General features: G+C 49.8%; 1 protein-coding gene across 1 annotated transcript; it reads left to right on the forward strand.

Annotated features, from left to right (window-relative positions):
* The first annotated feature begins 115 nt into the window (after positions 1-115).
* On the forward strand, positions 116-11,605 carry LOC141976965 (thiosulfate:glutathione sulfurtransferase-like). The gene is made up of 4 exons (XM_074938142.1): positions 116-273; positions 7,668-7,790; positions 9,559-9,721; positions 10,366-11,605. Exons 1-4 carry the CDS (start codon positions 162-164, stop codon positions 10,418-10,420), a joined length of 453 nt encoding a protein of 150 aa, XP_074794243.1. The 5' UTR covers positions 116-161; the 3' UTR covers positions 10,421-11,605.
* Positions 11,606-14,981: the final 3,376 nt, after the last annotated feature.

The raw sequence follows: 14,981 nt of genomic DNA on the forward strand, positions 1-14,981 counted from the left end.
GGTCTCCCGTCCCGTGGGGGGAACAGGATCGGGTCCCCTCTGGGGGGTGGTTTGTCCCTGGCGGGGCACCGAACCTGGCCAGCCACCAACGCTGCCGGGGTGGCAGAGGAGTTTGTGGACGGTGCCTGCCGCTCCGCCCCGCCCGCCCGGTGAATGGAGCAATGCCGCTGAGCCGGCCCGCGTGTCGGCTGCAGACGCTCCTAGGACAGGCGGGCAGGTCCCTGCGGCTGGCACGAGTCAGCAGCACCCCGGCGCCGGGCGGCATGGACAGAGGTAACGGAGCCCCCCCATTGGCCGCCAGAGGGGGCCTCCCGGAGCTGGGCCTGGAGGGGGGCAGAGCCCTGGAGGCAGCTGCCCCCTAGCAGCGTGGGCAGGGAATCGCGTGTGCACGATCCTGGCTGGGTGGGGGGCTGGGACCCCCGCCCCTTGGTTCACCCCCCTCCCCCACCCCCCGGATGGGCTGGACAGGACCGTCTGTAACGACCTTGCAGACTCCTGCTCAGCCGCTCACCCGGGGTCGGTTGTGTTATTTGCAGGGGGCCAGCACGAGGCTTTGTGGGCGAGGAGAATCTGTAAATTTCCATCTGTTGCATCCCCCTGAGCTCAGGGCCTTTTTCATTCCCTATGGCTGTGGGGTTAGATTCACCCACGTACTTAGGCACCAAACTGCCATTTCAGGAGCCTAAATCTCAGTCAGGCCAGGCTGGGTCACAAAGCCCCTACTCAGAGGTCTCTGCCTAGACTTCCTTAGCACAGAAATTTGTGCAGTAAATGTTCCCTAGGTGCCTAAATTTCTGCCTTTAGGCACGTGTGCTGCAGCCCCACGCTAGGTGTCTGGACGCCTCCGCCCCCCAGTGATGCACAAGGGGGTTCTTCCACCTAACTCACCTGCAGGGCCCAATCCCATAAGTGTGCTGAGACCTTGTGTGCCGGATCGGGCCCCTCTAGGTGAGCTCCTGGAGAAGGAGGGGAACGACCTCCCTCATGATTTTTGACCTGGCGGTTAGAGTACCCACCTGGGATGTGGGAGACCCGCGGTTCAAGTCCCCCCTCCACCTGAGGGGGAGAAGGGATTTAAACTTCTCAGGTGGGTGCCTGAACCCTGGGGCTCTCTGATGTGGGGCTCTCTCAGAAGCTAGCCCTTTGTTCGTATTCTCTGCTCTCTCCAAACACACTCTTTCCTCCCCACTTTCATAGACAAACTTTTTTTTTAAACTCTTCTGTAAAAATGAAGCTTTGTAAACCATTTAATTACATTTTGAGTGTAAATTTCCTGCTCTTTTTTTAATGCAACACTGGTGTTGTCTAGACTAGAGTCGACAGGCATGGTATTCACTAACACATTTAAAACGTCTTTTCTAGATAGAGCAGTGTGTGTGTGAAACTGGCCGAGTTAGGCCTTGTCTTCGCTAGGAAAGAAAGTGTGTTAGTTAAGATATATTGGCCAGCTAACGCATGTTAGTGTAGACAATACAAACTGTAGTTTCAACACGTGTTAGCTGGTTGAGGTTAACCCTAGCCTCCCTCCTAAACTTTAATGCAATCAGCCTAACACGTGTTAAAGCCAGCACACTGCCTGGTCTAGACTTCTAGAACTTGATAGTTAATGTGCTAACATCACCCCTTCAGATCCTAGCCCCGGTAAGGGCATAGCTTCAAAGCTCAGCTGACCTGAACCTATCTTGAGTCATTTTCAGACTCCACCTAACCTGAACCTGATGCTTCTCCCCAAACCTCTGCCAGCACCATGACCACCTCGTCCTTGCAGGTTGGTCTGGTGGGGCGTTCCTGCTTCCCATGCCTGTGATCTGTCTCCAATCTCCGGCCTGTGGCTTTAGCACAGATGTGGCTGTGTCCCCTGCTGCTGCCGGCCGTCAGTGCCTTGCTGCCCTGTGGGTGTGGCGGAGTGAGACGCTGTGACTTGTCGGCACACACGCAGCACAGCCAAGTGGCAGAGGCTGGCAGGAGTGGGGCTGGCAGCACCACCGTGCCCACCCCACAGGTGGGAGGAGATGATCAGAGACTGCCTGATCTGAGCCCCAGGGGGTCAGATTGTTTTCAGACCCAGCCCTGACACTGGTAGTCAGGTTCCGTCAGGTTTGGGTCCAGTTGCAAGGCTCTGCTGGTGAGTGCATTCATGGCAGGCACATGGCTGGAGCGGGCTCATTAACTTGGGACCCAAACACACACACACACAAGTGTGCTGTATGTTCCAGCTGGGAGATCCCGCCAGTAAGTAATGACCGTGGAGAATCAGAGGCACTGAGCGGTTGCCTGCATCACCCATGGCTAGGAATTGCTGTTTTCTGCTGTAACTAGTAATTAGCTCTGAGTTATTTGGCTTTTTAAATGAAACAATAACATTCCTTGGGTGTCAGAGTAACAGCCGTGTTAGTCTGTATTCGCAAAAAGAAAAGGAGGACTTGTGGCACCTTAGAGACTAACCAATTTATTTGAGCATGAGCTTTCGTGAGCTACAGCTCAGTGTGTTGCCATGGCCATTGGGGGGTGGGAGGGGTGGCACGAGTGTAGACGGTCACCTCATCTAATCCTGTGCAAAGCCAGGCTTCATAACCCAGTTGTAAAATACCTGTGAGGGTACACCTGTCCAGACGAGGGGAAAAGGCACTTTTATAAATGGGGCTGGCTGCCTTGGGTAACAAGCTCAATTTGAAACACCGTCTAACACCAGTGTAGATGGAGTTTTCCCCTAATGTCCCTATGATCCCAGGATGCAATCCAGACCAGTCAGGGATTGTGTCACCCACCTACTGTGCAACCTGGGGTTGCCTCACAATGCTTTGCTGTGGTGGCTCCCAGCCTGGGCTGCTCCCAACCAGCCTACAAGTCACACCTTGAGTGTGTTTATAGTTGCAGCCCTGATCCAACAGCCTGCCAGCAACGCACCCGTCACACTCTGGCTTCCATCAGCCTTGGTTTAGTACGCCAGCAGACTCCTAGTCCTGAATTTTCCCCAAAAGCCTGTCTTCTGCACTGCAAAGACCTCTCCTGGACAGCTCAGATATTAATGCTGCGTTGTTCCTGTACAGTCAATATTCAACAGTTTGCTACTTTCACTGGACTTGCCGAGCAGTTCAGTTTAAATTAAACCAACTGGGTTGGTTGAGATTAAAAAATAAAACCAGTTTGGTCACAAAAGAAGATGAGATTTTAAGTGAATTCAAGGACAAGCGATAAAGCTGGAGGTGGCTACAAGCAAATAAAAGTGAAAACTTCATCTTCCATTGGTGTATGCAGTGGTGTCGGAGCCGGGTCGGTCCCTGGATAGTAGAAAGACAAGGTGGGGGAGGTAACAGCTTTCATTGGACCAACTTCTGTTGGTGAGAGAGACAAGCTTCCGAGCTTACGCAGGGCTCTTCTTCAGGTCTTGTTGGTCCAATAACACACCCACCTTGTCCCTCTAAAGCTTACTAGATTAAGTTTTGGTTCAAGGCTTTGTTAAGATGGCCTTTCTCACCCCAGTCTTCCAGCCAGATGGTGACCGATCCTTTCCTTGGTCAGGATCTCTCCCCCAGGCCAGAAGGTGCTGGTGCCTTTGTCTTAGTGGAAAGAGAGAGAGAGAACTTGGGGTTCTCTGTCCCTTTCTTTTATAGTCCCATCTATCTTCTGACGATTACTCCTCCAAGCAAAGTTTATTCAAACAGTAAAGGTGGCGACCGACCGGGAGTTTGGGGGCGAAGGAGACTCTGTGCCCTTTCTACTCGTTTGCTGAGGTTTAAATTTGCTTTGTCTCCTGCCCGTTCCCCCACGACTGTCTCAAGGACCCTGTTTATTACTTCTATGTAAACACTCATTCCCCTGAGGACAGATCTGTTCAACAACTGTTGCCTAGGCAGGGGTGGATAGTTTTGAAGGTGTGCTAATAATCTCCTTGCGGGGATTTCATGACAATGTTGCCACACACATTTCACCATGTCATTAACCAGCAAGTTATCAGTTTTCAAATGAGACCTTGCACGGCATTTTGTACAAAGCTTATCACCACCGTGCGTAGGGTGTGACTGCAGGGCTGCTTTCGGTGGCATATCCTCCTATGGCCGTGTCCAGATCAGGATTTAAAGGTGGGATGTTGGATCGAGTTACCTGGCTCAGTCGAACTAACTCGTCTAACAGTCTAATCAGGCCAAAGCAATTGACCTGTAGCACATGCTGAACTGGTTGGGTTAAAGCTGAGTGTGACGGTCCCCTCTGGTGTTATCTGGACCGGTGATCTGCTCGGTCACTCCAATCCTTGACTCTGGGAGCCAGCCTTACCCTGCTCTGCTGTGAGAACCCCCACTCCTGGGCTGTTCACGCACAGCCTCTGGCATGCAAGCTGCTCCTTGGATTGTGCAGCTGAATGACACTAGCCAATATCTGTGGTCCCAGACACAACCCCAGAAACCTCCGTTTTGCAGTGTCCAGTTATGCCCACTGATGCTGCAAGCAATGTCTTCTGAGGTATTGTTTCATGGTCTCTGTGTCTATAATGTCTTCTGCAGTTTCCACAGTATGCATCCGATGAAGTGAGCTGTAGCTCACGAAAGCTCATGCTCAAATAAATTGGTTAGTCTCTAAGGTGCCACAAGTACTCCTTTTCTTTTTGCGAATACAGACTAACACGGCTGTTACTCTGAAGCTTATATGAGTTTGTCAATTTAATAAAGAAATTGATATGTACTAGGCTTGTTATCCCAAGGGGAGTCTCTGACATGCTGCAAACCAAACGCACTGCTTCAGATAAAATAAACAAACAGATTTATTAACTACAAAGATAAATTTTAAGTGATTATAAATCAAAGAATAACAACTCAGATTTGGTCAGATGAAATAAAAGCAAAACGCATTCTAAGATGATCTTAACACTTTCAGGGCCCTTACAAACTTAGATGCTTCTCACCACAGGCTGGCTGGTTGCTCTTCAGCCAGGCTCTCCCCTTTGATCAGTGCTTCAGTTGCTTGGTGTGATGTCTGTAGGTGGAAGAGAGAGAGCATTGCAAACGTGTCTCCCTTTTATCACGTTCTTTCTTCCCTCTTGGCTTTGCTTCCCCCAGTGCCAGAGTCAGGTGAGCATTACCTCATTGCAGTCCCAAACTGACCAAAGGAAGGAGGGGTGACTCACTGGAGAGTCTAATAGATCCTTTTGTTGTTGCTTAGGCCAACATCCTTTGTTCCTGTGAGGCTGGGCTGGGTTTGTCCCATACATGCCCTGATGAGGTGTGAACTGCCTTTCTGTTCTTGGAGACTTTTTGCCTGGGCTTGCTTTAAGCCATGAGGATAAATTTTCAGCCTCATAACTATATACATGAAATTATAACCTCACTATAACATTACTGTAACAATGACTATAACATCACTATAACAACCATGCTCAGTGCATCATAAGTCTTCTGCAAACAAACTTTGCATTGGATACCACACAATCGTTTTATAAAGATGAACATGGGGGTATAGGGTGTCCCCTGAGATACAGAGCGTTACGCGGAGGCTGTAACTTGACCTATTCAAACTGAGCTGAAGGCTTTAGACTGTGTCTACATTGGTGCTAAATGGGGTTTTCTGTTGAGCTAAACTCAATAGGGAAAACAGTGTTTTTTTCCTATCTATGCAGTGTACGTCCTGGTATAACTGCTGTGAGGTGGTGCGGGAGTGGGGGTGTGATTTTTATTTTTACAGATAGTCATACTGGCACAATTGCAGTTGCGGGTGCAGTTATTCTGGTGTGAGGGTGCCTCATACTGGGGTGACTTATTCCCTTTCCTGGACTGACATCATTAAACTGGGAGAACTCGTGTGTGTAGACAGAGCCCCGTGGCTAGACAAGGTCTACACTACAGCACGACCTGCTGATGTGACTGTGGAGGTGGTAAGCTGCATCCACACTGGGTGGGGTTTCAAATGGGTTGAGTTACCACCTTGCTTTTTTTAAACCTTTCCCCCCTTGTCGAGACAAAGCCGCAGGTGCTGGAGCAATGCTGGGAGATCCCCCCGTAATAACCCTCAGTGCTGGACGAGGCCATGTCTACAGGCCCAGGGCCAGCTGTGGGGAAAATTCACCTCCATGCTCTGTATCTAGGCCCATCTCTAGCACCTCTCTCTCTCTGCCCTTGGACACAGCCCGCAGCAGTCAGAGGGGTTGCACCCAGCTTTACAGTGTGTGAACAAGAGCAGAATTTGGTACATCCCCCCCCCCCACCCCGTGTCTTGCACAGCCTGAACCCTGCTCCATCATGTCAGGAGCAAATGAATCCTGTGTCTAGAAAATCAATGGTTAAAGGAACAACCCGACTCTGCCATTGCCTTGCAGGGGCCGGACTTTGCCCACAAGTGACTCCTACTAAAGACAAGGGGCCTGAATCTTGTCACGGTTCAGGGCACCTGCACCTCACTGGCTCAGCAAGGGCGCCTGCTCTGACTTCCAGCTCCCCCGGTTGTTATCTTGTTATCTCTCTTCGGTGGAGACACAGGTCTCCCTCCTTGCTGGCTGGGGTCTCTCCAGGCTGCTGTAGCTCCCTGCCTTCCCTGTGTTGTTAGTCTGTCCAAGCAGGCCTGCTGGCTTTTCCCTCAGAGACTAATAACAATGTATTTGCTTCAAGTGTAAGTTACCGCCTGGTTCTTTAGTGCTTAATTTGTAATGAAAGAGATGCCGGGGCTGAAGCAATTAGATGCTGGAGCTCGAGCAATTTTTTTTACTTTAGTAACTAATGCAGCAACCCCGGAGGTGCCGGGGCCCTGAATTGCCAAGCCCGGAGGTGCCGGGGCTCAGCGCTGCCATGAATTAGGCACTGCAGTTCTTCCTACACGAGCCTATTAATTAAGGTAAAAGCATTGCAGAGAAAACATATGAAAAAACAACTAAAAAAACCTACAGACCTGCTAATAAACTTATCAGAGATTACCCCCTCCAACGTAGGCTCTGATAGGAGCAGCCCTTCCTAGCCCCACCCAGGGGTTTCCCTACTGTGTCAAGTTCATCTTGCTCTTTGTTCAGAAGAGAACATTGAGAGTCACTCCTTTATCCGGTTGAGTTACTTGAAATGACCTGGAAGAGGTAATGCACCAGACAACAGATCTCTGCTCAAAGTCCAGCTTCAAAAGGATAGATGGAGGTGGATCATTTACATTTCCCTAAGCCTCCAAGTATTTCCTGCGAAATCCACTTCCCATGTATTGTCCCAAAGGTCCCCTAAGTTTCTAATATCTTCCAGAAATTGCATTAGTCAAGGCTATCCTCCCAGAGAAGTGCCGTACAATCCCACAATAGTACACAAACAATGGCATTGTCAATACCCTGGACTCCCCAAATACTTAAGCTTAAATCGGTCGGGTTTAACGTAATTCCAGCTTTGCCGAAGAGATTGTCATATCTGTCACAATTCTGATTTACACAAAGGCCCTTTTATACAGCAGTGGCCCTGGTGGTGTAAAGGAGTATAAAGGGCAGTTTCTCACAGCGAGCATTGTACAGGGCCTTGGTGTAGCTAGGAATCACTCACACGGGGAGAAGACTAGATCATGTGAGGGGCTGGTCTGCTGCAGCCTGTGGATGACCCGCTGACTCTTCTTCCCTGTGATGGGGGAAGCAGAGGGGTTTGCCCTGGTTGCTGGGGGAGGAGCCTTGCGAGGGGAGCGGAGGAAGTGACTGCTGGTTTCTGCTTTCCACAAAGGAAACGTCATTTCCCACAAGGACATGAAAGCACTGGTCACCGGCGGGAAGGCTCGGATTATCGACGTGCGGTTGCCGGGGGAGGTGGCGAACGGCCATATCGCCAACTCAGTCAATATTCCAGGTGAGTGGTTGCTGTGGGTGCCAGCAGCCAGGGCTTCGATTGCATGTAGAGGGAGTGCTCCCCACTGCAGAGGGCAAAACGTAGTTTCACAGACCGGAGCGTGAGCGGTCAGGCCTAGCGGTCAGAGCCAGAGTCAGGAACCAGGAGTCAGAGCCCAGGGTCAAAGCTGGAGTCAGGAACCGAGCAGGACTGGAAACAAGGTGGGCACAGAAGTGATCGCAGCTGTGGGCAGAAGCATGGAGGAGTCAGTGACCTGCCGCTGAGTTTAAATGCAGATCCGTAGTCTCCTTGCAGCCAATGGAAGAGCCAGCCAATCAGGTGATTCTGCCACAGCTCAGCTGGGCTCATTAGCCTGCCTGAGGGCTGAGCCAGCCAGCCCCAGGTCAGCTGCAAGGACTCAGGCCCATCATTTCTGATCCATAGCACTAGAGTGCTGGAGAAAGTGGAATTAGTAACTCAGCAGGGGGCGCTCTTTCCTCCCTGCTCTCCAGCGTGCCGGGGTGCTGTGCTGGGGAAGTGACATGAGGCCAAAGCTGGATCATTAAAGATCCTATGTGTGCACAAGGAGATGGGTGTGTTAGAGGGCTTTCCCTTCACCCCCTCCCCTGGTTCTTGTCACGCAGACAGAAAGCAGCAGACCAGAAGTGCAGGCCATGCAATGTTTATTGGGGTTATTTTTAAGCCAGCATGTCAATAACTTTGACACTGCAGAGCCTTGTTTCCCAGTGTCCCGTTCTCTCCCCACTTTAGCAGACAGAATTATACCTGAACTGCACGCTTTGGGTCCCACCCCTTACAGTTTATGGTCATGTTCTGTTTTGGGGGCCATGAGTCTGGGGTTTTTGTCCCACCTCTTTTGTATCCCATGGGAGGGATAAGGAGTGAGGTTGTGCTACGGTCAGGGACAGGCATTTTATTTTTTTGGTCTTTTAGTGTTTTATACCTTTTTCCCCCAATCCCCTCTTGCCCCTCCCGACTGGTTGTTTGACCTTGCCTTAAGATAGAAGTTGAGACAGTCTTACGTGTGTGCTCGTATATTATACTTTCATTATACCCAGTAACACTTTAACTGTTCTTATCTGTTCCCATTATACTAACAAACCTAACTAGCTAGGCAGAAGCAACATGCATAGTGTCTTTGTCCTTTGTTTACACATATTAATAAGAATATAAATGTATCAAAAATTAAGTGGGCAAACAAGACCTAAAATTCTATCTCAGGTAAAAATACAGGCCTGAATTCTACATTATTACTAGCACTCCTAACAGGATGTAACCTGTGCCAAATTCCACCTCGGGGAGTTCTCGCCTTCCTTAAACTACCTTGATGGTTTTAAACGGATGCAGGCTTCTACTTCACTTCCTGTCCTAAATGGACGTGCAGTGTTTCCGTGTCTTGGTCAGTTGCTGTGTTCCACCACAGAGGGTGCTGCATTTCAGAAGTGCGAAAAGTGATAGCTTGTATCCCTTTGTAAAGCATGTGGGACTTGCATAAGAGCATCATCGCCTATATTTATGGAGCAGTGTAGCAATCACCCACAATCATCATCAGCAGGGGTTAACTCCGCAACTTCAGCATCAAGATACAGACCTCTACCACTTGAGCTAAAGGAGTAACTCCATCAGCTAGTAGCAGCAGTAGGCTTTTATCCTCTAGCAGACCAGCTAGTGTCACATCCCCATCTAGTGGGGATGTGACACACCCTTTCCCAGGGTGATACACCAGCACTGCTGATCGCAATCATCTCTCTCTCTTTTCCCCACCCAGTGGCAGAAGTCGAGGAAGCCCTGAAGATGGACCCTGAGACGTTTAAGATGAAGTATGGTGTGGACAAGCCACGGATGGATGACGAGAACTTGATCTTCCACTGCCAGATGGGCAGGAGAGGGGCTCAGGCCACAGAGATCGCCATGACCCTCGGCTACGCCAAGTGAGCCTGCCCCTCCCCCTGGGCTCTTCTATCATGGGTCACCAGACCCTCAGGGAGATTGTGAGCGTACCACGGGCTCTGTGGGTTTGGAGGCAAGGGCTGTAGGGTGCTTAAAATGCCCTGGGTCCTATGGACTCCAGCCCTTCTGAGTGCCCCCCTAAACTCTCACGTATAGTGTTATTAATGGAGAAATCATTGGGTCTGGTGGAGAAGGAGAGGGCTCAGATATCCCTCAGCACCGATCTTGCTTATACTGGTGTATTCCAGAGTAAACGCCCTGGAGGGGATGGTGATACTCCAGATTCTCACCAGGGCCAGAGAGACAAAGTTTTGGTTAGCTACCGAGAGAGAGGACAGAATAATTCCTAGCTAACCCCATAGGGGATGTTCCCACAGCTACCTTGGTTCCTCAGGGACCCTTCAGATTCATCCATATGACCCTGTGCTGGGGGCAGGTTATTTCTCAAAGTTCTGGGCACAGCTCCTGCTCTGATGTTCTGGTCCCACTTGGGTTTCTGGCCCCTGGGCAGTCACAGCTGGGCTGGGTCTGACTCTTCCACTCCAGAGGCAGTGGGTCCGTCTAGCTGTGGATAGTCCCTCCCATCTCCTATTCTGAAGCCACATGTCACCTCCTGTCTCTGCAGGGCCCGTAACTATGCAGGTGGCTACAAGGAATGGTCTGAGAAGGAAGGGAAGTGAAGTGGGAACGACTCCCCGAGGGCTGGTGTCTGTCCCTCCACGCCTACCAGCTGCTTTGCCCTGAGGACTCTTCCTTCACTTCCTTGCTGCAACGTCGACCCATTGCTGCTGACACCTGATGCTGGGATGGGAACGCTCTGGGTCCTGGTGGGCTCTTGGCTAAGGCACCTGTCTGAGAAGCTGCCACTCTGCTTTCCGTCTCACTTTCCAGACCACTTGTTATGTTGGAGCATATTAAAGTTCTATATTAAAATCACAAATGAGTTTGATTCCCCATAGTTTAAATTCCAGGGTATTACTAGTTAAGAGGTCTCTTGGGTTTTGGTCTTTTATTTTTACTGTTTCTCTCCCTCTCTGTGTGAAACTTGCAAGCTGCTAATTGTGTTAGTACATCCTAAGTCAGAGTCTGTTCTCAAAGCAATTCTTTGTAACAACAACTGCACAGAGAGACTCAAAGCGATAATTTGTAACAACTAACAACAGAAACAGCACCCAGAGACTCCCCGCCCTTTTGTTGTATTCATTTCACTTTTTTAACAATTGTGATTAAAATAGAGATAGAGGATGTATGTGGATGGATGCTTGGTGTGGATAATAAATGAATGATCAGGGAGGTGTCAGCCTAAGAATCCAGTGTCGATGGGCCGAAGAAGGTGTGAAGTGGAAATAAGCAGAGGACCCCCAGAGGGCAGACTGGAATCCACCCAACAGCCTCAAGGATGGGAGAACTCAAGAACAAGATAACATCTGGCAGCACGGAGCTGTCAGGAATGTGCCATCTGCTGATTGACAAAGGCTTGACAAAGCCCTGGCTGGGATGATTTAATTGGGGATCGGTCCTGCTTTGAGCAGGGGGTTGGACTAGATGACCTCCTGAGGTCCCTTCCAACCCTGATATTCTATGATGAAGCAATTCCCATAGGAATGAATAGGAATAAATAAATTCTTATAAAAATGGACTCTAGAAACTGAGAACTTTGGGGTCTGATTCTGCAAACCAACTTCCAGGAGCATCAGATGAGCATCTGACAAGGCCCTGCTCCCTCCTTGTGTCCAGGCCACCTGGCCAGTGGCTTGGCACGAGCAACTCTAAGGCTGGTAACTATGATAACAACCTTGCAGAACCTGTGTGTGTGTGTACGAATGAATGTGTGAATAAATACGAAATTGAATGGAATGTTATAGCTATAACTAACTGCTTACTATGATTCTTTCTGTATTCACAATAAATGTGGCATTTTGCCTTATTCCCTTTAATAAGATCCTGCTTGTTTTTATTTCATTGGTATAACAGTGTCTCACCTGCTCCAAATGTAGTCACTCCCCTGCCCTTGATAGCAGCTGGGGGGTTCAGGCACTTTACTGGAGGTGGGGAGATATCTGAACCCCCCTATTCACTCCATCTCCCCCACCTCTCCTGGGAATCTGGGACCCCATCCATATGCTTCTCATGGGTAAGTCCTCAGCTCTCAAGGATGTGATGGTCATTTTGCTACCCCACTTCATTCTCCACCTGCATCTACCGCTTCCATCTGTAGCCTGCTATTTCTATAGCATGCTGGGTGCCCCTCAGCCACCTCTGCACGGGGGATTTTCTCTGCAGCCACGCCTGGAAAAGAGAGCTCCCTGGCTTTTCCTCCGCTGTAGTACCTGGCTCTGATAAGGGGTGGGGACATATGTGATGGCAGCAAGACAACAAAGGAAATTGTTCAGGTCTGATATTATATTAAACATGTTTAAAGTCTTTGCACGGATCTGTGTTTCTCAGCCTCTTCACATTAAAAAAAATTGCACAACCTCCCCAATAACAATAAAAAATGTCTCATTTCTGACCATGCTTAGGGCTGGCCTGCATGCAGAACATGCATTGGCAAAACTAGGTCTCTTTGGCAGGGTGGGAGGGTTTCTCTCCACGCTAGAGATAATCCATACCCCTGAGAGATGTAGCTATGCCAGCCTAACCCCCAGTGCAGACAGAGCTAGATGGATGGAAGAATTCTTCTGTTGACCGAGCTACCGCCTCTCGGGGAGGTGGATTATCCAGCGTGGAGAGAACCCCTCCCAGTGCTGTAGTGAGTATTTACACTGAAGTGCTGCTGCTGCAGGGTTTTAAGCATAGACCTACCCTTAGCATATAGAACTGATGTGTGGGAGGGTGGAGAATACTTGATCTTGAAGGACCAGGATGTGTGGGGATCAGGGGAGCGAGACTTTTCTTTGGTTTAGACTGTAGTAACATTTTCAATGCCTCATGACCCCACTGCTGGCCTTTCCTGACCTCCCAGGACAGTCGTGACCCACCCATTGAAAAACCCTCGTCTAGAGCATGACAAGCATCCCCTGGAGTTGTTCTGAATAATCCACGTGTGTTGTCACATCCTGGCAATCATGGGAAGTGGAATGCAACCAACGGGTGGCACCTGGCAGCTGATCACAGCAACTCGGAGGCTCTGCTCCAGAGGGCCGTGGGGAACAGTCAACTCCAGAGCACAGAGAAGTTCGTTCTTTTTAAGCTACGGTTTAAGGTCTTGTCTACACAAGAAAACTTAAGGCTTTGTCTGAAACTGATTGAGTTAAATCGCTGCAGACCTCTCTGTGGACGCTTTTATTTCAGTTTAAGAGCAACTTATTTTGATTTAGCTTAAGTCAGGTTTAAGTTAAGTGCAAAAAGGCACAGTCCTCCAGCAGCTGTCTCACAATGTCCAACAGTGGCTGCTCTGGTCACAATTGTGAATTCCATAGCCCAGCCCACAGAAACTGGAAGCAACTCCCCCTGTGCCCCGTCCCTTTAAAACACCCCACATATTTTTGAAATGCCTTTTCCTGATTGCCCAGCTGGGCGAGCATACCTAGCAGCTCACCCTTTTTGTGTGCAATTGCCCATCTGAGCATGCTGGCTACATTCTCCAAACACACTCTGGTCTAGAGCAGACTGGAGCTATTGGATCTCCTGGGCCTGTGGGGTGCAAGCAGAGCTATGGAACTGTGGATATCTGTGAGCAGATTGCATCGGGGAGGCAGACAGAGGAGTACAACGGGGACCTGTAGCAGTGCTGGATGAAAGCAAAGGAACTGCAGAGGGCAGACCCTGTGCCCAGGGCGGCCAACAATCGACCTGGTGGTGAATCATAGAATATCAGGGTTGGAAGGGACCCCAGAAGGTCATCTAGTCCAACCCCCTGCTCGAAGCAGGACCAATTCCCAGTTAAATCATCCCAGCCAGGGCTTTGTCAAGCCTGACCTTAAAAACCTCTAAGGAAGGAGATTCTACCACCTCCCTAGGTAACGCATTCCAGTGTTTCACCACCCTCTTAGTGAAAAAGTTTTTCCTAATATCCAACCGAAATCTCCCCCACTGCAACTTGAGACCATTACTCCTCGTTCTGTCATCTGCTACCATTGAGAACAGTTTAGAGCCATCGTCTTTGGAACCCCCTTTCAGGTAGTTGAAAGCAGCTATCAAATCCCCCCTCATTCTTCTCTTCTGCAGACTAAACAATCCCAGCTCCCTCAGCCTCTCCTCATAAGTCATGTGCTCTAGACCCCTAATCATTTTTGTTGCCCTTCGCTGGACTCTCTCCAATTTATCCACATCCTTCTTGTAGTGTGGGGCCCAAAACTGGACACAGTACTCCAGATGAGGCCTCACCAGTGTCGAATAGAGGGGAACGATCACGTCCCTCGATCTGCTCACTATGCCCCTACTTATACATCCCAAAATGCCATTGGCCTTCTTGGCAACAAGGGCACACTGCTGACTCATATCCAGCTTCTCGTCCACTGTCACCCCTAGGTCTTTTTCCGCAGAACTGCTGCCTAGCCATTCGGTCCCTAGTCTGTAGCGGTGCATTGGATTCTTCTGTCCTAAGTGTAGGACCCTGCACTTATCCTTATTGAACCTCATCAGATTTCTGAGGTCACAGATTTCTGTGAGCCACAGACCTGCAGCTTTTACAATGAGCTGCGTGCTCTATTTGCAACCCGCAGGCCACCATAAATACCTTGGAGGAGCCTGAGACAGAGACACCCGCTGTGGGAGGAAGAGGGGGAGACCCAGTGGGAAGGCAGCTTTGCTGTGAGCCAGCACCACTGTGAGACGCTGCCACAGTCTAGCACAGGGGTTCTCAAACTGGGGGTCGGGACCCCTCAGGGGGTCACGAGGTTATTACATGGGGGGTCGTTAGCTGTCAGCCTCCAGACCAAACCCTGCTTTGCCTCCAGCATTTATAACTGTGTTAAATAGATTTAAAAGTGTTTTTAATTTATAAGGTGTGGGGGGGGTCACACTCAGAGGCTTGCTATGTGAAAGGGGTCACCAGTACAAAAGTTTGAGAACCACTGGTCTAGTCAGTCCCATCAGGCAAGCATGAATGAGCTTGCTGAAGGGGAAGAAACCTTGTGTAAGTGTGTGCATGCATTTTCCCTGGCAATGTTTCAATGTAAAGATGGTGCCCAGCCCAGCTCCAAGTCACCAAGATGCAGGTATCAACTTTTCATCGTTTTACTTGTATGAGAAGAGGAAAAGGTACAACAAAAGAGAGTTGGCGTCAGCTTTTCCTTC

The sequence above is a fragment of the Natator depressus genome, chromosome 24 (assembly GCF_965152275.1).
Source record: "Natator depressus isolate rNatDep1 chromosome 24, rNatDep2.hap1, whole genome shotgun sequence".
Lineage (NCBI taxonomy): Eukaryota > Metazoa > Chordata > Testudines > Cheloniidae > Natator > Natator depressus.

What these genes read in the sequence shown, in the direction of transcription:
- LOC141976965 (XM_074938142.1), top strand. Translation starts at nt 162, where the DNA reads ATGCCGCTGAGCCGGCCCGCGTGTCGGCTGCAGACGCTCCTAGGACAG. An exon ending in GCCGGGCGGCATGGACAGAG is followed by an intron (nt 274 to 7,667) that starts GTAACGGAGCCC and finishes CTTTCCACAAAG; the next exon opens with GAAACGTCATTTCCCACAAG. An exon ending in ATGACCCTCGGCTACGCCAA is followed by an intron (nt 9,722 to 10,365) that starts GTGAGCCTGCCC and finishes CTGTCTCTGCAG; the next exon opens with GGCCCGTAACTATGCAGGTG.